We start from the raw sequence: 25,947 nt of genomic DNA, 5'->3' as shown, positions 1-25,947 counted from the left end.
GGACATTTCCACACTACCTCTCTTTCATGGAAAAGATTTTTTCCAAAAAAACACCTTTGACTACAAGTCTATCAGACAGTGATCAGCACGGATCATCCTGCAGACACTGAGAGTCAAGGACTTGACTGTGGGGTGTTTTCCTGAGTAGACTCTCCAGGTCATCTGGCAGAACGCTTCATTGCTAGAGCTCTCTAATAAGCACCAGGACTTAGCCTGGCTGGCTGAGAGAAGACAAATTCTTCCTTTATAATAGAAATATCACCCACAATGCACGTTGTCTCCAAGGTGACTGTGGAGACAGTCACCTACCTCTTTGTAGGATGTGGATTTCCTTAGAGTGTGTGAAGAAGGATGCAAGAATTCTTGTCACAATTTATATCTAAAAAACAGTGTGACAAAGGACTTTGATTTGTGAGCTGTTCTCTGGGATACACACAACGACAGTTATCCAGAGCTGCTGGAAGTTTATTAATTCTATGAAAGCTGCTCTTTGGTCTGCTCAAACCTTCTTGGCCTTGGCAAACCAAGATGTTAGTGAGGGAATGCTGCCGACTGGCACATTCCAGGCTGCAGGAGTATGCGCTGAGAGATGCATTGAACCTTGGTGCAGCCAACACAAGGGTGTTGTGGTTTTCAAACTGCCCCCGTAAACTCACATTCCACCTTAAGCAATCCCTATGCCATAAGTGCTCTGTGATTAGTAAAGGATTGCTTAAGGTGGTAGGCGAGTGGGAAGAAAAAGTTTGAAAACAACTGTTTTAATCGTACCTAATTGACACATTATGTGCACATTCGTAACTCCAAAGGAAATGGGCAAATGACATTTTTTTCTCAAGCAAAATATTTCAATAACCATTGGGTCGGTCTAGAGGAGTGATTCTCAACCTTCCCTTCCCACTCACATTCCACCTTAAGCAATCTCTTACTGATCACAGAGCACTTATGGCATAAGGATTGCTTAAGGTAGAATGTGAGTTTGGGGGGGGCATTTTGAAAACCACTGATCTAGAACATCTATTCTCAATGTGGGCCATACAGTCCCCTGGGGCCACAACACATTTAAAGGGGGGAGCCCACTGTCTGAAATCATAAAATGTATATTTTATGTTTTTCATGTAGTTGATAGGAGAGCAGTACAGAAGAAACCATCTGAACTTAACTGCCCATAAACTTTGAGCAGGGTCCTAAGTGGACCATAGCCATAAAAAGATTGAGAATGGCTGATCTAGAGTCCTTCTGAAACTGGGCATTAAGGGAACTAAAACTGAGGGGAAGGCCCTCAAACAAAAGAAGGGGTGTAACTACAAGGTGCCTCAGTGCTGACAATAGTGCTAAATAAAGAATGAATGTAATAAAATACAGTGATGGAAAAGGGATCCCGAAGGGCCTCTAGCACTGAAAGCTGCCTGATTGGGATGCCAATGTTTTAAACAGGAGTCTGTGCATCTGCAGAGGCTGTGGAAGAGCTGGAGGTGAATCCATGGACACAATGTCTCTAAAGGGACCCTCTTGTGCTTCTCTTTCTCATATTGTTCATGGCAACTCTTTGTCTCACGACAAGCAAACGTTGATCATGTATATTACATTTTTGTACTATTATGTGACAAAAGGAACTTTGAAATTTGAAATGTAGTGATACAACACTAAGGATTTAATAGGATTTGTATTTTCCTTTTGTAAATCTGTTGAAAATTGTTTATTTTTGGGAAAAGTATGATTTCTATAAGATTTGAGATCCATTGCAGTGTATGTTTGTGATGGAGGAAGAGTGATAAATGTAACACAATTAATTCCTGGAGTGGTGGTGGGTGATGATGGTGTACCCTACTAATAAGGGTTATAAAGACTGATCTGAAAGAGTGTAAAAGTATGATCAAAATGCAAAGTTCTTGGAGCTTGACAGAGTTGATGCAAGAGCAATATCTCCATTTGTTTGGGTGTCTAAAGTTTAGGAGTTGCAGTCTCAAATTGAGAATTTTGGTATTCAGGGGTGAGATGAAACTAACATTCTTTTTTAAATTTTTAAACATTTTTCACACTGTGAACCATATCAATCAAAATACATACAAACATTTCCCTCTTAAATATACACAGTGGCATTTTCTCCCCTTTTTTCCCCCTACCTTCCCTTCCCCCTTTTCACCCCCCTCCAAACCCATTAAACATTCAACATATACAATACAATTAAAGCATTAAACAATGTCATCACACAATGAAAATAAACAAGAAAATTGCTTCATCTACTTTTACCCACTGGATCAAGTCATTTTGTCTTCTTATCATTTTAGGGGGTGGAGGTCCGAGGTCCAAGTACGGTTCCCAAATATGTTCAAATAATGTGACTTTATTTTTTAAATTATATGTTATTTTTTTCCAGTGGAATACATTTATTCATTTCCATGTACCATTGCTGTATTTTCAGGCTCTCTTCTGATTTCCAAGTTGACATTATACATTTTTTTGCTACAGCTAAGGCTGTCATCATAAATCTTTTTTGCGCTTCATCCAGTTTGAGGCCTTATTCTTTACTACTTATATTACTTAGGAGAAAGATCTCTGGATTTTTTGGTATGTTGCTTTTTGTGATTTTATTTAATACCTGATTTAGATCTTCCCAAAACTTTTTCACTTTCTCACATGCCCAAATTGGATGTACTGTTGTTCCTATTTCCTTCTTACAGCAAAAACATCTATCTGACAATGTTGGATCCCATTTTTTTAACTTTTGGGGTGTGATATATAACCTGTGTAACCAATTATACTGTATCATACGTAACCTTGTGTTTATTATGTTTTTCATAGTTTCAGAGCATAAGTTTTCCCATGTTTCATTTTTTAATCTTTATGTTTAAATCTTTTTCCCACTTTTGTTTGGGTTTATAGCTTATTTCATCCTTTTCTAAGCTATATCATACTCTGGGGCTCCATAACTAAGTTGCCCAGACTTTATCAGCTAAATCTAATCTTTTCTGAAATTTCTGTCAACAGCAGCAGCAAAATATTCTCTTTCTTGCCTACCACAGATATTTTCTGAGCATATTTGTATTTTAGACTCTATTCTGAGGTAGTCAAGAAGTTTCAGTGCTTACTTCAGCAGCAATGTTCAAACTTGCATAGAAATACAGAATGACTGGAATTAATTGCTTATTATAAAGTCTGGGCAACTTAGTTATGGAGCCCCAGAGTATGGTATAGCTTAGAAAATGATCTTTAGCTCATTGTGTCTGTGGTGGTCCTTGTCTTTGCAATAGGACATTGAGCTCATTAAGATGGCTGTATACAATTCCATTCAGTATCTTTCTGCATCATCACAAAGTACTTTAAGCGGCTTGCCATGGGGAACATCAAGCTCCTGTTGCCCCCGTCACTGGACTCCCTGCAGTTTGCATACAGATCCAACTGCTCTACGGGTGATGCCATTGCCACTGCCCTCCATCTAGCCATGACCCAAATGGAAAATAAGGGCTTGTATGTTTGACTGCTGTTTATCGACTATGGCATTCAATACAATCATACCTCAGAACCTGATAAGGAAGTTGAGCCTGCTGTGTCTAAGCACCTTCCTCTGCAGTTTTGTTCTTGACTTCCTGTTGGAGACTTCAAGCAGTCCGGATCGGAAACAGCACTTCCAAGACCATCACTCTGAGCACAGGGGGCCTGCGTGCTTAGTCCACTGCTGTTCACTCTGGTGACCCACAACTGCAGCTAAACAAAGCTCAAACTACATCATCAAGTTTGCTTATGACATGACTGTGGCAGGCCTTATTAGTAAGAATGAGGAGTCAGCATACAGAGATGAGGTGCAGTCACTAACAGACTGGTGCAGAGCCAGTTTAGCCAGTCTATCTGAGTGTTAAACAAAAAAGATGGTTGTTGACTTCAGGCAGGTGGGCCTGGGTTGGGGGGGAGGGGGGCACGTTCTGCTAACCATTGATGGCTCGACCGTTGAGGTTGTCAAGAGTTCAAGTTCCTTGGAGTGCACTTGGTAGAGAATCTCATCTGGTTGCTTAACACCAGCTCCATGGTCAAGAAAGCCCAGCAGCACCTCTACTTCTTGCGAAGCCTGAAGAAAGTTCATCTCCCACCCTCCATCCTCAGTACATTCTACAGATGATGTATTGAGAGTGTCCTGTGCAACTGCATCACAGCCTGGTTTGAAACTGTTCCTCATCGGAGTCCAAGACCCTGCAGAGGATAGTGAAGTCAGTGGAAAAGATAATTGGGGGCTCTCTTCCTACCATGAGGGACATCTACAGCACCTAATGTAGGCAAAAAGCAATAAACAATATGAAGGACTCCATAGGAAGATCTTTGGTAGGTGCAGAGAGTGGTTTGTTGGACACACAAACTGATTCCCTTCAATCAGCAACTGGTGTCTTTCTGAAGAAATGTGCCTTCTTCCAGGTTACCACAGTAGAGTTCTTCTTTTCCCCTATTTCAGGAAAAATGCAATAACCAGCCACTACAGAGATTTCAAATAAGATGAATTCAGAACTCCAAACTCTTCTTGAAATGGGGTCTTTAGCAGGCTTTTCACTTGCCAGTCTTTCACTGACTGCTGGAGCTTTTATCTTCCTCGCTTTCTTTTTGCCTCTGCTTCTGAAGTGTGATGTTTGTTTGTGAAAAGTTACCTAAACTACCTAATTTTATTCCCCCTTTTAAACATTTTTATTAATATATTCCTTTACATTTTAATAAATGGGCTATTATTTGTCAAAATAACAACCATTTTTCCCCCTTCCAAATCCTTGTGTTTGTTGCAAGGTGCAAAAATGTTACTATCTGAGCATTCAACCATCATGCCCACTACCAGCAGTAAAATTGTAGTTTCTAAATGCAGTACACAGGGCCAAACAGCCATAATTTTTAATCTTTATAGTTTCAGTACAGTACAATTTTATTCATACTGTACTAAAAAAGTCTGAGATGAATTGGCAATTAGCTAATTTTGTAGCATCCCTGCAAGACTACTTTGGATTCTTTCTGCAAATTATGAAAGAAGCTTTGGGTAGCTTATTTTCCATAAAATCTATATTTTTTTCAGTTTAATTAATTGTCCTGTTAATTCTTTAGGATTTTTGTTTTTGGCAGTCATGTCCCTTGAGATTGAATTTGTTTGGCACCTCAATGTTCCCCTTACAAGTTAAATATGTATCCAGACCTCTGTGCTCAACAAGGCAATGTTTTGTTTATGTCAATCTCCAAAATCTTTTGATATGTGAAAAGATTATATTCTTATTCCACACTGATTTCTACCCACTTGTGCTTTTGATATTTGTGCTTATTTTTTCCTGTACTGCCTCTGACTCCTTGACATGTCATCTCTGAGAGGAGAACCATACCTGTGGACATGTTAGGTGAGCAAACAGAGTATAGCACATTCTAATGACTATCTATTATTTTTAACATGTTGGAACATACCAAGGCACCATTGACCAGAATATCATCCATCAATTTTGATGCTGTGTTTGAAAATGAAGCTTCATGTCATGCCAGATAATTGAGGAGGTGGTGCATTTATAATGGACAATTTTATCCAGTAAGATTACTGAAAAATTGCTAAGTCGGGTTTCTGCATGAAGGGATGAGTTACCATTCAACACATTTAGCACAGTTATCACAGCGATTAGTGCATTTCTGTTACAGCACTTGGGATTGGGAATTCCATCCAGCCTATAATGAGTTTATACATTCTTCCTGTGACTTTATGGGTTTTCTCTGGGTACTCCAGTTTCATTCCACCCTTCAAAATGTACCGGGGGTTTTAGATTAATGGGGTGGCATAGGCTCGTTGGCTGAAAGGGTCTGTTACCATGCTGGTTTTATTTTTGGAAAACTTTATTTAATAACTTGCAAAATACAATATAATAAAACAAATACAAAAAATACATAAAAACAAACAAAAACTATAAACTACAACCCCTCCCCCCTACTAAACTTTAAAAAAAAAACCCCAACTCACCCTCTCCCTTCGGAGCCTTAAAAGAAGAGTATTGAATATTCTCTGTTTGGTGTGCCATTTACTTAAATTCTATAGATATATATTTTAAATACAAGCTCCATGTATCAACCAAAAAAAATAATTATTTTGTAAATTATATGGGTTTTTTTCTAAATACAAACACGACTGCAGTTCATTGTGCCATCTTTGCAAACTCAATTGTACATCATTTTTCCATATAACAGCTCTACATTTTCTCGCTACTGCTAACCCTAATCTTACAAAAGCTGAGTACGGTTTAATCATTCGTAACTCTGTAAAAGGCACATTAATATAACCCATTAAACACATCAATGGATCCAATTGCAAATCTATTTTGAACAAATCTCTCAAAAACTTTATAACTTTCTCGCAAAAATATTTAACTTTCTTACATAACCAAACTGAATGTATAAAAGTACCTTTCTGCTCTCACATCTAAAACACAAATCCGTTAAAGTAAATCCATCTCTTCAATTTCTCAGGCGTCAAATATAATTGATGTAAAAAATTATAATTAACCATATTATACCAAACATTAATTAACTTTGTAACATTCTCCACACATATTTTTGACCATTCTTCCCATGTCAAAACAATGTCTAAACCATTTTCCCATTTCTCTTTAGCCTTATTCATATCTACCTTTTCTATCTTCTCCTGTAACAACCTATACATAACTGAAATAAAACCCTTTTAAACTTTATCCGCAATTAATAACTCAAATTTTGTTTGACCTGGTAAAATTAATTCTGCTTATAATTCTTCTTCAAAAAATTATGAAGCTGATAATGAGCAAAGAATTTGACAAAATACCATATCTCTCCTATAATCTTTCAAACAAACAAAATTTCCCTGCCTCAAAACAATCCAATATATTAACTATTCCTCTAGTCTCCCAATCTTTAAATAAGGGTTATAAAAAGAAAAAGGAATTTATTTATTTTGATATAATGGTGACTTTATAGATATTATCCCTTTAGAACCTATAAGTAAATTTCGATTGTACCAAACATTCATTATATGTTGTAAAACAGGTAACTTAAATGTTTGTAATAATAAAGGGTTTCATTTATAAATAAAAAAGTAATATTATTTTCAGAAATCTGATCCATCTCTATTTTTTCCCATCTAGGGCCTTGTTCAATATCAAATAACCTATTAATAAACTTCAACTGTCCTGCTTCAGAATAATTCTGAAAACAAGGTAACTGTAAACCACCTAACTCATAGTGCCAAGTTATTAAAAATAACTCTTGAATTCAAAAATTCAAGATTTTTTGAATAGAAACTCTTGACAATTTACCTTTCTATAAAAATAACCTAATTACTTTATTTATTTCCTTTAAAAAAGTTTTGGTATTACATGGTATTGATTGAAAAAGATATTGTATTCGAGGGTATAAATTCATCTTTATACAATTAACCCTTCCAATTAAAGTCAATGGTAAATCTTTCCACTTATTTAAATCAATTTTAATTTTATTCATTAAAGGTACATAATTTAAATTATATAAGTCCTGATATTCTTTGTTTACAACTACTCCTAAATATTTAATTTTACTGGACCATCTAAATTTAGTAATTTGCCTATAATCTGTATAATCTTCATCAGCCATTGGTAAAATCTCGCTCTTTTCCCAATTAACTTTATATCCTGATAACCTACCATATTGATTCAGTAAATCTTGTAATGACTTCAATGAACTTTTTGGGATTGTTAAATCTATCAAAACCTCATCTGCAAACAAACTAATCTTATATTCATTTCCTCTCACTGTAATTCCTTTAATATTAAAATCCTGCTGAACAGCTTCAGCCAAAGGTTCTATTACCAAAGCAAACAAAGGAGGAGAAAGAGGACAACCCTGTCTTGTAGAATGAGATAAATTAAAAGAATTTGAGATCTGACCATCATTACTCTTGCTATAGGTCCAGCATACAAAGCTTTAACCCAACCTCTAAATAACAGACCAAAATTAAATCTTTCTAATACTTTAAACAAAAATTTCCATTCAACTCGATCAAATGCTTTTTCAGCATCCAAAGATACTATCATTGGTTGATAAAGTTGCTGTTTTGCTGCGTTAATATTGTTAAATTGATTTCATTAATTATCTGCTGAGTATCTCTTCTTTGGCTTGGCTTCGCGGACGAAGATTTATGGAGGGGGTAAAAAGTCCACGACAGCTGCAGGCTCGTTTGTGGCTGACAAGTCCGATGCAGGACAGGCAGACACGGTTGCAGCGGTTGCAGGGGAAAATTGGTTGGTTGGGGTTGGGTGTTGGGTTTTTCCTCCTTTGCCTTTTGTCAGTGAGGTGGGCTCTGCGGTCTTCTTCAAAGGAGGTTGCTGCCCGCCAAACTGTGAGGCGCCAAGATGCACGGTTTGAGGCGTTATCAGCCCACTGGCGGTGGTCAATGTGGCAGGCACCAAGAGATTTCTTTAGGCAGTCCTTGTACCTTTTCTTTGGTGCACCTCTGTCACGGTGACCAGTGGAGAGCTCGCCATATAACAGGATCTTGGGAAGGCGATGGTCCTCCATTCTGGAGACGTGACCCATCCAGCGCAGCTGGATCTTCAGCAGCGTGGACTCGATGCTGTCGACCTCTGCCATCTCGAGTACTTCGACGTTAGGGATGAAAGCGCTCCAATGGATGTTGAGGATGGAGCGGAGACAACGCTGTTGGAAGCGTTCTAGGAGCCGTAGGTGGTGCTGGTAGAGGACCCATGATTCGGAGCCGAACAGGAGTGTGGGTATGACAACGGCTCTGTATACGCTTATCTTTTTGAGGTTTTTCAGTTGGTTGTTTTTCCAGACTCTTTTGTGTAGTCTTCTAACAAAACCTACTTGATCAATATGTGTCAATTTTGGCAAATAATTTGTTAATCTATTAGCTAAAACCTTAGCCACAATTTTATAGTCAACATTCAATAATGATATCAGTCTGTGTGAAGCCACTTTTAAGGGATCCCTATTTTTTTTGGTATAACTGTAATCAATGCTTTTTTTAAAAAAATTTTTATTTTTCACACCTTAAATCACAATAGCCATGATATACACTTTTTCTTTTTCACACATTTACAGTGACTTTTTCTCCCCCCCCTCTCCTCCCAAGCCACCCCCCCACCCCCCACCTCTCATCCATTTTAGGTATACAATCTAGGTTGCATTAATTCAGTCAGACAATGTTGTCATTCAACAAAAATACACCAGATATTCTACAGAGTCCATTCTTTTCTTTCCTTCTCCTTCCATCAACTTAGGTAATGTTTGTCCCCGGTAGGTTTTCGCTATTGTATTTAATGTAAGGCTCCCATACTTGTTCGAATATTTTAATATTATTTCTTAAACTATATGTTATTTTTTCTAATGGAATACATTTATTCATTTCTATATACATAATCTGGACATGTGAGAGAGTAGAAAAATTTTGGGATGATCTCAATCAGATATTAAATAAAATAACAGAAAACAATATACCAAAGAATCCAGAGATCTTTCTCCTAAGTAACATAAAAAACAAAGAATTTGGAATTGATTTGGAGGATGCACAAAAAAGATTTGTTAAGATAGCCCTAGCCTTAGCAAAAAAATGTATTATGTCAACCTGGAAATTGGAAGATAATTTGTAATCAATGCTTTTGAAGAAGATTCTGGAAATACACCAATTTCCGTGGCCTGTTTCAATACATCTTTATATAGCAGAAATAACAAATCATTAAATTCTTTATAAAACTCTATTATAAATCCATCCTCTCCAGGAGACTTCCCATTGGACATCAAATGCAAAGCTTCCTTCAACTCTAAATCAGTAAAAAAAAAGCATCTAAATCTTTCATATCCAGCTCATTCAATAATGGCAAATCTAATCTAAAAAAAGAGTCAATTTGATCCATCTCTTGATCACCCTCTGATGTGTATAAATTTTTATAAAATTAAAAAAATTCCCCATTTATATCCTCTCGTCTATAAGTAATCTCACCATTTCTCTTAACAGCATTAATTGTTCTCGATACTTGCTCAGTTTTAAGTTGCCTCGCCAAAACTTTATGGGCTCTTTCACCCAATTTTTAATAACATTGTTTAGATTGCAAAATCATTTTTTCACATGTATATGTTTGTAAATTATTATAATGTAATTTCAATTGTGACTTATCATCTTCAGTACATTTTCTCTGTAATTTTTTCTCCAAACTTTCAATTTCCTTTTCCAAACTTAAACTTTCTGATAAATACTGCTTTTTAATCCTTGCTGTATAACTAATAATTTGATCCCTCAAATAGGCTTTTAAAGCATCCCATAAAATAAGTTTACTCTGTACTATACCTTCATTCATTTGTAAATAAAAAAATTATTTGATCCCTTAAATATTTAATAAATTTCGGTCTCTTTAATAACATCTCATTAAATCTCCAACGATAAACCGTCTCAGTTACTTCAGCACCTAAACATTTGACTAACAACAAAGAATGATCCAACAATAATCTACTTTTATACTCTGCATAATTAAATCTCCCCTGTAACTGCGCAGAAATAAAAAAAATCTATTCTAGAAAAAGAATTATGTTGAGCTGAGTAAAAAGAAAAATCTTTTTCAGTTGGATTTCACCTCCTCCATATTTCCATTAAATTCAAATCTTTCATCATCTCAAGTAATCTTTTTGCTATTTTTGTTCTTTTTACAGTTTTTGGGGATTTATCCAAAAAAGGATCCAAACCATTAAAATCTCCTCCTACCAATACATTCTCAGTTGACTGATTCAAATTTAAAAATACATCAGAAATAAATGTTTCATCATCTTCATTTGGTGCGTATAGATTCATTAATGTCCAACATTCAGAAAAAATCTTACAATTGACTCCCAAAACTCTCCCTGCATTGGCAGTAAAAAAAAATCCAAACTGAACAAAACCTTTTTATTTACCAATATCGCAACCCCTCTAGCTTTAGAATTATAAAAAGAAGCAATTACGTGTCCTACCCAATCACTTTTCAACTTCAAATGTTCTTTTTCTGTCAAATGAGTTTCTTGCAAAAATGCAGTATCTACTTTGAACTTCTTAATGTAATCTAAAACATGTTTCTGTTTTATCGGATGATTTAACCCCTTGACATTAAAAGTTGCAAAGTTTAAAGTATTAATTATGTCTTACCAAATGGCACCCAAACTTATACAATTGGCTCCGTCTAAAGCTAATTCTAAAAAAAAACCCTTAACAAAAAAAAAGCCTTATTAACCGGGTGTGGTTAATACCAACAGTGGCTGACGACTTCAGATTTAGCTGGGTCATCATCTTCTCTCCAACCGGACAAAAAAAACCCCATCAGGTATTAGATACTTCCGGAAGTTCCTCTTGCTGTTTCATCAATTGTTCAGCTTCCAACTGTTTTTCACCTTTCCCATTTCCAGCTTTATTCAGAGTTACCAATGGCTTCGAAGAGAAATCCTGTATCAACTTAGAATCTGGTGAAGAATTAGCAAAAATTAATGCAGCCTGTGGATTTTTTTAAAATTGGGACGGGTACTGCCCCTAAAATATTTTTAAAATTGCTGGGTATCTAAAAGTAGATCTATACCCTTTCTTCCATAAAACTGCTTTAGCAGCATTAAACTCCTTCCATCTCATAACAACCCCCTGACTCAAATCTGCATTAAAAAAGACCTTAGTATTCTGTACTATCATTGGACCATTCGTACGAGCCTGTAAAACTGCTGCACGCAAAATCATCTCTCAATCATGATACCTTAAACACCTCACCAAAATTGCTCGAGGTGGTTGATCTGGTAACAGTTTTTTCCTTAATGCACGATGAGCTCTCTCTAACTCCAAACCCTCTGGAAAATACTCTGGACCAAAAATTTCAACAATCCAATCTTTAAAAAACTTTGCAGGATTTGTTCCCTCAAAACCCTCTGGTAACCCTACTATTTTTATATTATTCTGCTGACTTTGATTTTCCAATGAATCCACCTTCTGCAAAAGATTCTTCTTCTCAATTTGCCATCCAGCCACCGCTTTTTTAACTTGATCCACTCTGTTTTCTACATTCTTAATTTTATTTTCAACCATGTCAACTGCTGTCAGACACTTATTGACATCCACCTTCATTGAAGCAATCTCACCAGACATATCAGTAATTTTAAGTCTAACATCAGCAAGTTGTTGATCAACATTTTGAAAACTAGTGGACTTTCATTCTGCTTAGTTGTTGTTTCTAACATTACCATCATATCAGAGGCAGGCATAGGGCTTATTGTGCTCGGAGGCTTATAAGGTGAAGGTAAATTTAAAGCTGTAGGGGTACCTTCCACTTTAGCTGCAGCGAATAAAAGTTGACTATCTTCTTCCAAATATTGTTCCAGCTCTTTTTCCACTTCCTCTTGTATTAGGTTGACTCCTCTGGACTGATTGCGGGTCTGCATTCCACTCCACTTTGAGCTGAATTCCTCAGCCTGACATTGAGCAGCAACCCCTGCAGCCCTCACCCGTTCGAGTGTCTCGCACACGCGTACCGCTGCGCGAGTCCCGGCAGCGATGGCAAAGCGTGGATAGGCTGACCCCGACCCTTCCCCAGCGTGCTGCGTCAAAGATGCTGCCGTTAGTGGCGCATCACGTCCTCCGACCCCCCCTGCGCTCGGCCATGCTACCTGACGCGCTTAGCGCAGCGGTCTCCCGCATGTCGTGCGGGTCCCGAAGTGACACCAGGGACATCGTGGCAGTGCCATCTTGCGCCGATCTGCACATAGAGGATGCCGCCGCTACATTCAGTCTTACTGAAGAAGATCGTTGAATTTTCGGGTCCATCTGTAATTGATGTCGAGGCTCCAAATTTTCGGTAGGCACAAAATTTTCATGACATCCAATTTGGATTTTTTTTTCACTTGAGCATAGAAGACTGAGGGGCCACTTGGTAGAACTACATAAAATTATTATAAGGCATAGATGGAGCATGTGGTCAGAGTAATTTCCATCCCCCCACCCCAGTTCAAAACATTAAATACTATAGGGCATAGTTTTGAGGTGAGAGGAGGAAAATTGAAAAGAGATCTGAGGTTTTTAAATAAAGTAGGTATCTGGAAGGTGATGCTGGGGGACATTGGTAGATGCAAGTATGATGGAAACATTTAAGAAGTATTTAGACAAAACAGAAGAATAGGCAGGAAATAGAAGGGTATATAATTTGTACAAACAAATAGGATTAGTTTAGATTGGTTATTAGCACAGTCCTGCTCGGCCAAAGAGCCTGTTCCTTAGCTGCATTGTTCTATGATCTCTGAACACTTGAATTATTTTTCCAAGTACTATTTCAGTTCATTTATTAAAACTTGTTTTTTTTCCCTTATTTACATCAGAATTGATGATTTGGGTTGCTGGACATATTCCACAGCTCTGCTATTAGCAACACTGTTCAAAGAAGCTTAATGCACTTCTAACTGTTACATTAAAGCTTCTGGAGTTGCCGTCACCGAGATATTGTCTTTGTTTTATCCTCCTCTGTTGATGAAAATCAGTTTGTTTTGTCTTCACCAGTTCTGACAAATGTTCTTGAACTGAAACTATTATTATTCTTTCTGTGGATGCTGCATGATCTGTTAAGTATTCTGCTTTTATTTGTATTTAAAAACTGCATGAATTACCCCTATTGTCGAGTGTCTTTTCCCAGAGGACCCCAAAACCCAGCAGCAATAGAAATTTGCCAAGACAAATTATTACTTAAACAAAAGTTGCTTTTAATTTTCTTTAAACATGAAAACAGGATCAAACTTTAACTTATTACTATTAACTTAACCCCTTTCTAATTCTAAGTGCATGTGTATGTAATGCGCACAAGTTTGGAAAAGCTCTTTGGTTCTCAGTCCAAATTCACTTCTCACTCCTCCAAGTTCACCGGTATCAGGCAATTCTTGTACTGTGCACAGAATTTAACAGTTATGAATTTTCACCAGGCGCTGGTGCTTAAAGGTAAATGATTACCACTTTGGAAGGTTCTGTTGGTTTCAGAGAGATATTTGTTGCTCGTTGGACACACACAAACTGATTCTCTCCGATCAGCCACTTCAGTGTTTTGCTGAAGAAACTTGCCCCATAATGGGTTTTCAAAATGATAACCTCTTCTGCAGGTCACTACAGCATTCTTCTTGTTTCTCTTATTTCAGGAGAAACACTCTAGCCAGCCATTTCCACTTGTAAGGAGTACAAGGGTTTTGAACAGGCTGAACTCAGAACTCACAACCAATCTTGAAAATGGGATTTTCAACAAGCCTGCCAGCTTGCCATGTTGGAGCCTTAAAAGCTATTGCAGAACTGACTTCTCTCTCCCTCGAAGAGAAATCCTGTTTTTTTTTTCTTTCCTCTCTCTCTGCTAGCAAAAAACCAACTTCTCCCAAGGCTCCAAACCCAATCCTTGAAAGATCTTTATCAGCACTTGAGCCCGGACTTCTCCATTTGCACCTGCTTTTGAATTCTTTTCAAAGCAGTTCCATTGTCTGCAAAGTCACAGCCTGAATGTCTAACTTCAGGAAAACTCTTGCATTTTAAATGAGATGTGAAGTGTAAGTATTTGTTTGTGAAGTGACCTACACTAAACCCCCCACAATCTATCTCTTTTTAAAATATATTTATATATAATGTATAATATAACCAATAACAGTATCATGCTGCAATCCACTGTCATACAATTGCATTATGGTCTGTGCCTCGGAAGCACTACTTTTGCTCTTGAGTGCATGGACTTTCTTGCATTACCATTTTAGTTCTAAGGATATCTTTTGGGGTTGTGATACTTTCCTGTTTTCAGCATTTTGTAATTGTTTGATGGACAAATCCATTCAATGCTTAAGCTATTTTTGCACTCTTGTGTTAATCAATTTGTTAGATTGTTTCTTATAAGCACTGAATAATTTCTGATCCAACTACATACTCAAAGGACAAAGTTCATTACATGTTAATTGAAAGTTAAGATTAACAACTGAGCAAAGCTGAAAACTTGAGATTTATCTATTGGATAGAGTGAAATGTTAAACTTTCTTTCCTCAGGTACTATTTTGACATTCTGAGTGTTTATCACTTTCTCTTGTAGTTTACTCCTCTCAAACTTTGATTTTTCTGACTTGAGGCTGTTGGAGTGTGGTCAGTGTGAAATCCATCTTTAGGAGTTTTATGTTGGCTATGCAGGCTATAAATTACATGCTATAGATATAGTTTGTATCAATTGTATGATGTAAAGGTGCTCTAGATGCTGCTATTTTTGTGTCCTCTGTGTTATTAGCTGTAAATGCTGCTAATGTTTTTTGATTCTGTAAGCATAAAGCAACCCATGAAATGCTATCTATCAGTGGCACACTATTTTAACTTTTAATATTCTGATATCCAGCACTTTTAACATCCAAGTATTCCAGTGAATTAGTGACAGATTATTTTTCAGATTAAATATTATGAAACATTGGCTATTCCAAATGGAGAAAGGAATCAAGTATAGTGAATTACTTTGATTGGCACTAGATTGGAATTTGGCTTGAAAAAGTTCAAATCATTATTATAGTAATTGTATTTTGCTGTCAACACCCTTCTGTCAGATTTGTTGTTTACTTTTTTTTTCAGGGAATATTGAGGATGAACTTAGGAAGTTGAAATGCTTCTTGGATGAGTTTTCAGCTGTTAACTACGATCTCCTGAAGTTCTTCCTTAGATTCCTGGTCAAGGTAGGATTCCAAAAGAAAGAAAAGTGGACCTCAAGGAATCTTTCTGCTGTATTTGACTTGGATGTTTTCAAGTAAGCACATTTCATTTTTAGACTGATTACATAGTGTTAAAATGTATCTATTTACATTATTTAAATTGCTTCTGAATGTTATTGCAAGCTGCCTTGGTTTGATGTGACAAAGAAATGCATGGAATAAGAAAAGAAATATTAATTTGTTTTTATTGATGAGCAACTGAACAGAAATTGTGCTAATTGTAATGAAACATTCATACTAACTGCAGAATTCAAATTACATTTGCTAAACAAAATGAACACAATTGTACTTAAAACCAGAATCCTATTCATTATTAAAATAGTGCTTATAAAGTGATGATAAAATCTCTAGCTTAATTACACATGTAACCAGAAAGGAACAATCACTTTGGAGCTAAATAATAGCCAATGGAAATTGGAAGAGCAGATGCTCAAGAATAATAGTGTAGTATTATTGGGAGATTTTTAATTTCTTTATTAATCACTAGGGCACCCGTAGTGCAAATCCCAACCTTGCATGGGATGGATTGTTACATGACTCCAAGAAAGCTTCCTAAATCGATGCACTAAAGGCCCTATTAGAGAGAGTGCAGTGTTGGATGGTGGGGATCCTTGATGATTACTGCTGCTCTCTGATGGCAGTGTTCCCTGTAGATGTTCTCAATAGTGGGGAGGGTTTTGCCTGTGATGTCCTGGACTGCATCCACTACCTTTTGCAGGGCTTTGCGTTCAGGGGTATTGGTGTCCCCATACCAGACCATGATGCAGCCGTCAGCACACTTTCTACTACATTTCTGTAGGGATTTGCCAATGGTGTCATACTAATAAATCTCTGCTTTCTTCATGGTGCCTTTAGTGTGTTTGGTCCAGGAAAGATCCTCTGAGATAGTGACTCCCAAGAACTTGTCTTTCTCTGAGAAAGAAAATATTTTGACTGGTTATTTCATGCGAAAAAAAACCCCAAATTTTGTATCTGTTGATTTGAGTCATAAGGCATGGGGACATGCTATTTAGCCCATCAAGTTTATGCCAACTAGCACCCATGGTGCTTCATAAACTATTTTAGCAAATTTTGTGTGCCATCATTTTAATTGCATTTGGAGCAAGTTCTGCAGTATTTTAAAAAATTTATTTTGACAGTGTTACCTAAAATGACCTTGCTCCGTTTTCTACAGTAAAGTTAGCTTTAGAAATTCCTCCCTGGGAGAGAACAAAGTAAAGACAAATATCCAATTTCTGATTACTTAACCTGCGTAATAGCATTTGTGTACCCACAACATGATTGCTTTGGGCTGTCATGGAACAGATTTTTTTTGAATTTTTTTTGGTGTACAGTATAAGCTTTATCACTTTCAGTGGAGCAGCTTTGCAATAGTAATGGATCTTTCAAATGATTTTGCATCCTTTGTTTTTAAATGTAGAAACAAATCCATTTGAGGCATTCTTTTCTGACAAATGCACTCTCAAGAGTCAAACATTAACTGATGTAATGTCTGGAACTTTTGGTGCTCTAGATGTCCAATATTAAAAGTAGATTTACGATTTTAGTAAACTTCATTAAATGTTTATTTTACAGTATTTACACAAATGTGGAAGATATGAAAGAACAAGAAGCAGCTAACAATATAATGTCTGAACTACTGGAAAATTACAGTGATTTCTTTGGTACTGAAGAGTTTCTGTCCACAGATATTTCAAATTCATTTTGCGTTGAGGTAACTCAGTTTGTTGCATCTATTCTTGCCAAGCATTTCATATTTACCAAGCATTTTGCATTTACCAAGGCCATATGTCACGTCTTGTGTAGTGTCCTGAACTTTGCATTATATTAGAGAGAATCCATTCATTTGCCCTGCTATTGCCACATTTCTTTCAAGCATACGCTATCCTTTGCTCCTTTATTTAAAATTAGTAGTTAAATGGTAAAGCAGCCAAACTACCATTAAGGAGGAGGCTGATTTGCATATTTGGTTCTTGTGATCTAATCTCTCCCTTCAGCCGCTATTACAATGCAGTCAAGCAGGAATTTGCAAAGTGATTAGGCTATTGTCCTGTATTACAACTCCTTATTGATTGTTGAGTACATTCCATCATTTTAGCTGCTGCCACTAATAATAGTTGTAACATTTTCAATCTATGGGGCTAGAGCACACTTATTTACTTTATTCATGAGAATACAACTGTTGTGCGGAGAATTGCTGACCGATATCCTGCTTGTTCCTGGCATCCATGCCTGCGTAATGCAGCACGGGTGTCAGGAATAAGCTGGATATCAACTGTTCTACACGAGTCTGTCTCTTGTGCCTCTAGGCTTAGTCCTGACTCAGTCTTGCCAGACACTTGACATCTGTATATAGTATATCCTCATTCATTTAAATGAAGTTTGAGTTTGCTTGGAATATTTAATATACTTGATTATGTTTTAATTTTTTAGCCTTTATTGTATTTTAATTGTTTAAATTCATTATTACTGTAGTTTTATTTTAGTAAAAATATTTCAGCACTTTTTTCCAGTTGATTCCTAATAAGCTGTCAAGGATGCTTCTATAGTGACTTTTATACAGGCTCTGCATTTCCAGTATAAAATAAATCAAATGATTGTTTATGAATTCCTTTTAAGGCTCTTTTGTCTCTGCATTTTCTTGCAGCCCCAATGTTATCTGCTTTTAATTATATATATATATATATATATATATATATATATATATATTATTATATATACACATTGAGAGAGATCTAATTCCCAGAATCCATTGAGATTATGTATTTATTCAGATACAGATACATAATTTTGTAAAAGTGGCATTACAGGTAGATTGTGTCAATACAAGAGTTTTTGCCATGTTGACCTTTATAAATCAAAGTATTGAGTATAGGAGTTGGGATGTTATAGTAAAGTAGTCTAAAATGTTGGTGAGGCTAACTTGGGAATATTGTGTGCAGTTTTGGTCACCTAATTACAGGAAAGATTTTAATAAAACTTAAATAATGCAGAGAAGACTCACTACGATGTTGCCGGAGCTTGAGGAACTGAGTTTTAGGTAAAGGTTAAACAGGGTAGGATTTTATTCCCTGGAGCATAGAAGATGAAGGGAGATTTGATAGAGGTACACAAAATTATAATGGGTATAGACAGAATAAATACAAGTAGGCCTTCTCTACTGAGATTGGGTGAAATACAAACCAGAGGACAAGAGTTAAGGATGAAAGGGAAGAGGTAGAGGGGGAACATTAGTGGAATTTATTCACACAGAGTGGTGAGAGTATGGAACGAGCTGACATCTGAAGTGGTGAATGTGGGCTCAATTTTAACCTTCAAAAAAAATTTGGATGTATGTGGATGGGAGTTGTGGATGGATATGGTATAGGTGCATGTCAATGGGATAAGGCAGAATAATAGTTCAGAACAGTCTAGAAGGGCCAAAGGACCTGTTTTCTACACTGTAATGTTCTATGGTTCTATTCTTTTGTATATTTTACCCTTCTATGTTGTCTGTTACTGGCAGAATCCTTTAATAGAACCCATCTTAATAGAATCTTCTCCGAATTTCTCCATTTTAAAAATGTTTCAGCAGCTCATTTTTTTGTCCAAATTTTTCTTTTAATTGTTCTTTCAGTTACTGGTGCCTGATGTCTCTTTCTATTTTGCCTATTTGTAAATAGCAACAGTTACTTTTGGTCCTTCTAATGTACTGAATTGTTCCAAACACAGACATTGTTTAAATTATAATAACATTCAAATATTACTGCAATAATAAAAAAAATTATTTGGATTAGGTTGTATAAAGGGCTCCACCAGAACACTATTCATCAATGTTTTCTTCATCTGAAGTAGTTCTGATTCATAGACTTGTGGAGACATATAGCATGTAAACAGATTCTTCAGCCCATCGAGTCCATGGTGACCATCAACCAATCATTTACAGTAGTGTTATATTAATCCCATTTTTATTCTCTTCAGATCCCTTCCCAATATTCCACAACTTGCCCGCAGACCAGCAGCAACTTTGTGGCTATTTAACTTGGCAACCCACATGTTGGAGGAAACCAGCACCTGGAGCAAATTTACATGCTCACCAAGAATTTGCAAACTCCACACACGTACCCAAGATCAGGTTTGAACTCTGGTCTCTGGCACACTGGAGAAATTGCTTTACTCACTGCCCCATGGTGGCACCCCAAAGTAATTGTGACTGATCATTGAATTTTGTGTTCAAGATAGGACTTGGTTTAATGGTCAAGGACTTGAATCACTATTATTCTTGAGTTAGCACTATATTTTCTGAATTTCTTTCCTGAATGTTTTTTCTTTTGGCTGACGATCATAAGAGGTTCTGTCATGAGGGTAATGTCCTAGTTTAATGTTCAAATAAGGTGGCATTCTGTGATTAAAAAAAAAAATTCTTTCCCTCCCCCCCCCCCCCCCCCCCAAACCCAGCAGAACGCGAACATCAATATCCTGTTATTTTCTTTTGTTCTGTGGATAATAAACTCAAGATATTACTGAGATGGCCTTGTTTTCTCCTGGATGCTGATGTTAAAATGTTTGTAATTTCAGGTGACTGAATCATGTGAGGAAAGCAATAAAACAGCACAAACGGACGAACTAGCTAAAGACAGGATGTTGTTGATGGTGAATACTGAGCACTTGATGATGACCATGAACATAACTGAAGCTGACAATATTGTTTTGTCTACGAGGTAAATTGATGTCTGTTAACACGGAACAAAGTTCAAACAAAGGTGCAATCTCTTGTTCCAAGCAAAGGTCCAGCTCCAAACTTGAACATATTTGAAAAGTACCTTTATTTTATGCTTTTGTTTTGGTTTTCTGCCTCAGAGTTGGAACTATTGGACTCTTCAGTTTCCTGGAAAGAGTTGTACAGCACAGGAACAGGACCTTTGCCCCGTGTCAATGCTGATCAAATTGTCTATTCACACTAATCCCCATTTCCCTGCATTCGGGCAGTAACTTGTGGCCTTCTCAAAATTTTGTCATTTTTGTATGTATTTGAGGTTGAATTACTAAGATCTTTGGATTTGTACTATTTTCCAGGTGCAGTAAAGTAATATCCTTCCTCTCCATGCAGTGCTTATATTAGTTATACAAGATATTTAATGGTTCAACTAGGTGCACTTTGATTTGGTGCTGTAAACACTCCAGTTTTAAAGAAAAATAGTTTAGAATAAAGAAGCAGAATTTTGTTACTACAGGTACACAATCCTTTATATCTGGACATCTAAAATCCGGAAAGTTCCAAGATCTCGCAAGTGGGGAGAAAGATCAGCAGGGTGAGTCGGGGGGAGGAGGGGGAGACCAGAAGCGCAGGTCGGGGGGCGGGGGAAAACTGGCAGCGTGTGTCGGACAGGGGTGGGGGGGGGGGGGCTTAAATCTGGTTTTCCGAAATTCAGAACATACTGTCCCCCAAGGGTTCCGAATAAGGATTGTGTACTTGTATTTGTATTTTCAAGTGTTCCTTCAGGATTTAATAAAAATTATTTGGAATGTTGCCTTAAGTTAATTCATGAATTTCATCAATATTAATATGTGACATTCCCAATTGTAAAACTTTAAGAAGCTCTTTAATGTTAAGCTAATTCTTGATTCTTAATGCACAATATAAAACTTTGCTGGAAATAGTTAAATGTGATAAATGTGAGGGCATAATGTTGTAAATGTTCAGTAATATTCTGGTTAATTTGCAAACTATGGGTGGTGACTAACATTGCTCCAATGTAGATGCTTGCTGATTTAGTGTTTTCAAGAGGTAGTCAAAACTACTGTTGGTGGCTGAGCAAATTTGAATATTCTTCTTTGAAATCTGAAAGCTGCTTCATCATTCACTGGTGTTTCAGGTGGTTAAATTCCTCACATTAAAAATCTTTTTTAAAAAAAAAAAGACCTACAGGATGGGAACAGGCCCTCTCAGCCCATGTGCCCATTTCACCCAATTGACCTACAATTCCTGGTACTTTTTGAAGACTGAGAGGAAACTGGAGCACCCAGGGGAAACCTATGCAGACATGGGAAGCATGTACAAATTTTTTACAGACAGCCCATGATTCAAACACCGGTCCCAATCGCTGGCACTGTGAAAGCAATGCACTAACTGCTAAGCTGTGTCGCCAAATATCCCATAAATACTTGTACTGTACTTTCTGTTTTGAGTGGATGATAGAATTATTTATTATATACTATTAATTTCTGTACGTAAAGCTGATTTTGGTACAAATATTTTAAAGGCTTGGATGGATACAGACTGGGCTCACACGTAAAATTTTGAGGAGTCGGGATGCTGCAATTAGGAAGCATTGTCTTTCAGAAAAAATCAAAGCTCAGTTGATTCTGCCCCTTTAGAGCCTACGACAATAACTTAAACAGAGCTTGGAACTTCTCTTTGTCTGTGTTTATTCCTCAGTAAATATCTAAAAACAGATGATTTAGCCATTTGTTCTTTACAATGACACTGGACAACAAATTTTTTCAAAGTTTGCTTCCTGAACAAAAATTGTGGATTATGATAGACAACTTCAAGCTAAACACAAAGATAATTTCAGATTTGCTGAATCATATAGGAAGTTGGAGAAACATTAGATTTAACATTTATTCAACTTTGCATTAAGTGCATACTTGCCACAACTGTAACAGAATGTATGGCAGGTATTGTGACATTGACAAAACATTTTTTGCTGCATTGAATCTTCCTGAAGACAATAAATGTTGTTGTTATGAACACTCACTATGCTATTGCCTGAAGAACATGTGCATCAACATGTGTTCAATCTATATCAATGTAATGCGCATTTGTACATGCGAACTGCTTTTATAGCTTGTCTGCATCCATCCTGACTAAGCGTGCCCAGGCCTCAGACAACATTTTCATAGCACCTGTACTGGGTGCATGCCCAGGCATGCTTGGACATAACCAAAACAGCTTACTTTGTAGGCCATATATTAGTAGACTTAAAATATGACAGGAAATCACAAAATGGGTTCCCGTATATTTTGGCGTATAAGCTGAGTCGTGAAACCCCAAAAAAACCTCAAAAAATAGTGGTCGACTTGTATGATGGATATAATTCTAATACCTTAAATTCAGCTCAAAATCCAATCCACACCAATTCAGCTTATGTCGACCCACGAAAAACAGGTTCAGTGTATGTTGACCCTTGAAAAACCAAAAACAATCCCGACTGTGACAGATTTTAATTGAGATTTTTATTTAAAACAGCACCACAATAAGCACCCTTCAAAATCGCTATCATTGTTTGAAAACAACTCATTTAGAAACCTTCGAAATCACTCTCACTGTCATTCTCTGAAGCAAAGATGGCAGTAAGCACATACATACTCTCACTGTTTAAAGTCATCATATAGATCCTAGTCTGATCTGTTGAGGCAGTTTTGGCTTCGTTGTCAGTGTCGTATAACAAATCATCTTCCGTGTCATCAATTGCAGAATTTTATCACAGTCTCTACTTTAACTTTGTCCCATGCCTTGAGCACGAAGTTACACAGCACATCAAGCAAGGCAGCACGCATTACCCTGCCTTTTGTAAATGACTTTTCTGCACTCGACATCCATGTATTCCATTTCTCGCGCACGTGGTCTTTGAATGGCTTTTCAAGCAGACATTGAGAGGTTGCCATATAGACGTCAAACTACCCGTGATAACCGCCATGTAAGGATTATAGTGCTAATCTACTTTTAGTGTTCTCAGTGAAGTGGCTACGAAACTTATCCCAGACCAGCAAACTCTTCTTCGCAACAACCGCCTGGGTGCCTGCTCCACATATTTGTATAGCCATAGTTTCACACCATATCTGCAGGGAACTTTATTTTGTGTTTAATTTTGCATTTGAAGATTACCATGCATCTTAACTTTGTCCCATAGGCCATGCACGGTAGCAGCATGGTAAACCTGGTCCTTTCATGGCCTGTACTTGTGGTTTGCACAGTTTTTACACTGTTCCATCCCACTATTCTATTGCCTATCATGTCAAAATTCATGGGAGTTTCATCCATGTTTCCAACATTTGCCAATGCAAACTGGTGTTTCTGCCAGTTGCATATAATAAACTGGTAAAAACTAACAACTTCATGATCAAGATCTTTTGGTAGTTTCTGTGCAATTTTTGTTTTTTGTCGTAATACCAGATTTTTCCTGTTCAGAAAACTATTACACCAGCCGACTGTAGCCTCAAAATCTTTATTGAGGTCTGGGTGCGACTTGACCCACTGCAGTGCAAATGCTCTTATTTCAGGTGACTATGTAGCAATCTTGCCTTTGTTCACGTTCCCATGCTGTGACATGATTTTCCAACCCTGGCCAATGAGTGATTCCTTTTCTAAAGTATCTTGTTTCTTCCTCCAATCTCTTACTTGCTTTTCATATACATCAACAACTGTGCTGCTGCAAGAAAATGTGGTTTTCTTGGCCATTTTTATAATTTTCAACTTAAAATTACTTCATTTTTTCATCGCGACTTGCATTGTGCCAATGGACCCTTCATCACCTCCAGCCAACGCCCAGCAGATCAATCTGTGCAATCTCTGGGGGGGTTGACTTGTACGCTGGTCAACAGGCCAACTCAGGCATCCCGAAAATTGGGGTTGACTGATATGCGGGAAATACCATAAAATTTTTAGAATGAGGCTGAAAAATGGGATTGACTTGTACGCCAAAATATACAGTATATATGTGATAGGAAAATTTTGAAATATACCCAAAAGTGTTCAGTAAGCAACATTTTTGTTGTCCGGTGTAATGGATTCTGTCCCTAAAGTGTCTGCTGAATTTTCATCAACAAAAAAAAACCAAGAGATTTGCCTTACTCAGAGACTCACTAGGATGACCAAAGGACATGAGAAGTTCTATAAAAATTGAACCTTTTTGTCTAAAATATACTTGTAATATATTGAGGTTCTTTTGTAAATTACAATTGCTGTGCATACTTTTGCACTCTTTCCATACTTCATGTACTTTTCTCTTGCAGTGCTCATGGTTCCCCAGGCAACCAAGTGACTGTACCTGCAGAGTAAGTACCAGCTGGTTTAGGTACATAAACACCCCTAATTGCTAAAATAATTTTTGACTTTTTAAAAAATTCCTGAGGAATGAATGGTAGAAATTCCTGGCTCTCTATTTAAAATGACACCATTGTTTTTTTAAATTAATACCCTGTTGCCTCCTTAACTGAAATCGGCTGCTAAGAATGTTTGAACCTATCATTTCTGATTTGGTACAATTTAGCTCTTTGCATTGTAGGAACCTGGATGAATATTTTGAAATGCTTTTGGAAGAAAATATTTTTATAATTGACAAATGATTTGGATGAAATCACTGAAATAACTCTAGTAAAATTTAGATGAGACGGAGTGTGAAAGTAAGTTGAGAAGAGGACATAATGAGTTATTGTTTGAGTGAATTTTCAGAGGTTTGGCAGATGGAGTACAATGAAGAGAAAGTATCTAATTGTACAGCTTGATAGAAAAAATATAGTACATTACCTGATAGTTTGAGATTTTAGAACTCTTCGATGTGATTCTCAAAGTTGTAATCGGTGTGTACAGGAAGTGATGAAAGATTTTTTTAATGGGAGAATTCATTTCAGCTCCATAGGGACTTTGCTAAGGAACTGGAGCTGCCACTTGATGACTTACAGCTCATTAGGGAGAATGAGTAGACAGGAGCTACGGGAGTTTGTAGAGAATACCTCTGTATCCACCCCCCACCTCAGCAACTGGTATATCATCCTGGATAGTATTGCTGAGGATGACCTGATGGAGGACAAGCATGGTGACCAGGTCTCCAGCAATTACTCTGGCACTATGACATAGAAGGTGAAGAAACTTGGTTGTGATCGGCGATTCTATCATGAGGAGGACAGAAAAGAGATTCTGTGGGTCTGATGAAGACACCTGGATGGTGTATTTACCCAGGTGCCAGGGACGTGATGAACAATCAGGCGTCTTAGTACATGTTTGTACCCATGACCTAGGAAAGATCAGTTGGGGAAAATATGACCTATACAAAAAGGATGAAATACACCTAAACCCAAAGGGGTCCAGTGTCCTGGTAGGCAGGTTTAATATGGCTGTTAAGGAAGATTTAAACTAATTTTGCAGGGGGTTGGAAATTAGAGCTCATGAAGGGTGAAATAGAGATAAACCAAGGATGGTGTGCAGTGAGGATGACAAGCAGGTGATGGGACAAAATTGTA

General features: G+C 37.1%; 2 protein-coding genes across 3 annotated transcripts in view; one reads left to right on the top strand and one right to left on the bottom strand.

Annotated features, from left to right (window-relative positions):
• Positions 1–3,700, bottom strand: part of LOC138743332 (thymosin beta-12-like) — a 30,765-nt gene extending 27,065 nt beyond the window's left edge. For both annotated transcript variants that reach the window (XM_069898517.1, XM_069898521.1), the window contains exon 1: positions 3,517–3,700. The gene's annotated coding sequence lies outside the window, so the exon portion shown is untranslated. The remainder of the gene's footprint in view (positions 1–3,516) is intronic.
• Positions 1–25,947, top strand: part of fam13b (family with sequence similarity 13 member B) — a gene marked incomplete at its 5' end in the record, with an annotated part of 93,152 nt that overhangs the window by 6,591 nt on the left and 60,614 nt on the right. Inside the window, 4 exons of the mRNA XM_069899021.1 lie at positions 15,587–15,758; positions 17,299–17,437; positions 20,281–20,423; positions 24,721–24,762. Of these exons, the coding sequence (XP_069755122.1) occupies positions 15,587–15,758; positions 17,299–17,437; positions 20,281–20,423; positions 24,721–24,762 (496 nt within the window). The remainder of the gene's footprint in view (positions 1–15,586; positions 15,759–17,298; positions 17,438–20,280; positions 20,424–24,720; positions 24,763–25,947) is intronic.

Source organism: Narcine bancroftii, chromosome 9 (genome assembly GCF_036971445.1).
Source record: "Narcine bancroftii isolate sNarBan1 chromosome 9, sNarBan1.hap1, whole genome shotgun sequence".
Classification (NCBI taxonomy): domain Eukaryota; kingdom Metazoa; phylum Chordata; class Chondrichthyes; order Torpediniformes; family Narcinidae; genus Narcine; species Narcine bancroftii.
The sequence above is the reverse complement of the archived record's forward strand: the minus strand, read 5'-3'. Positions and strand labels throughout refer to the sequence as shown.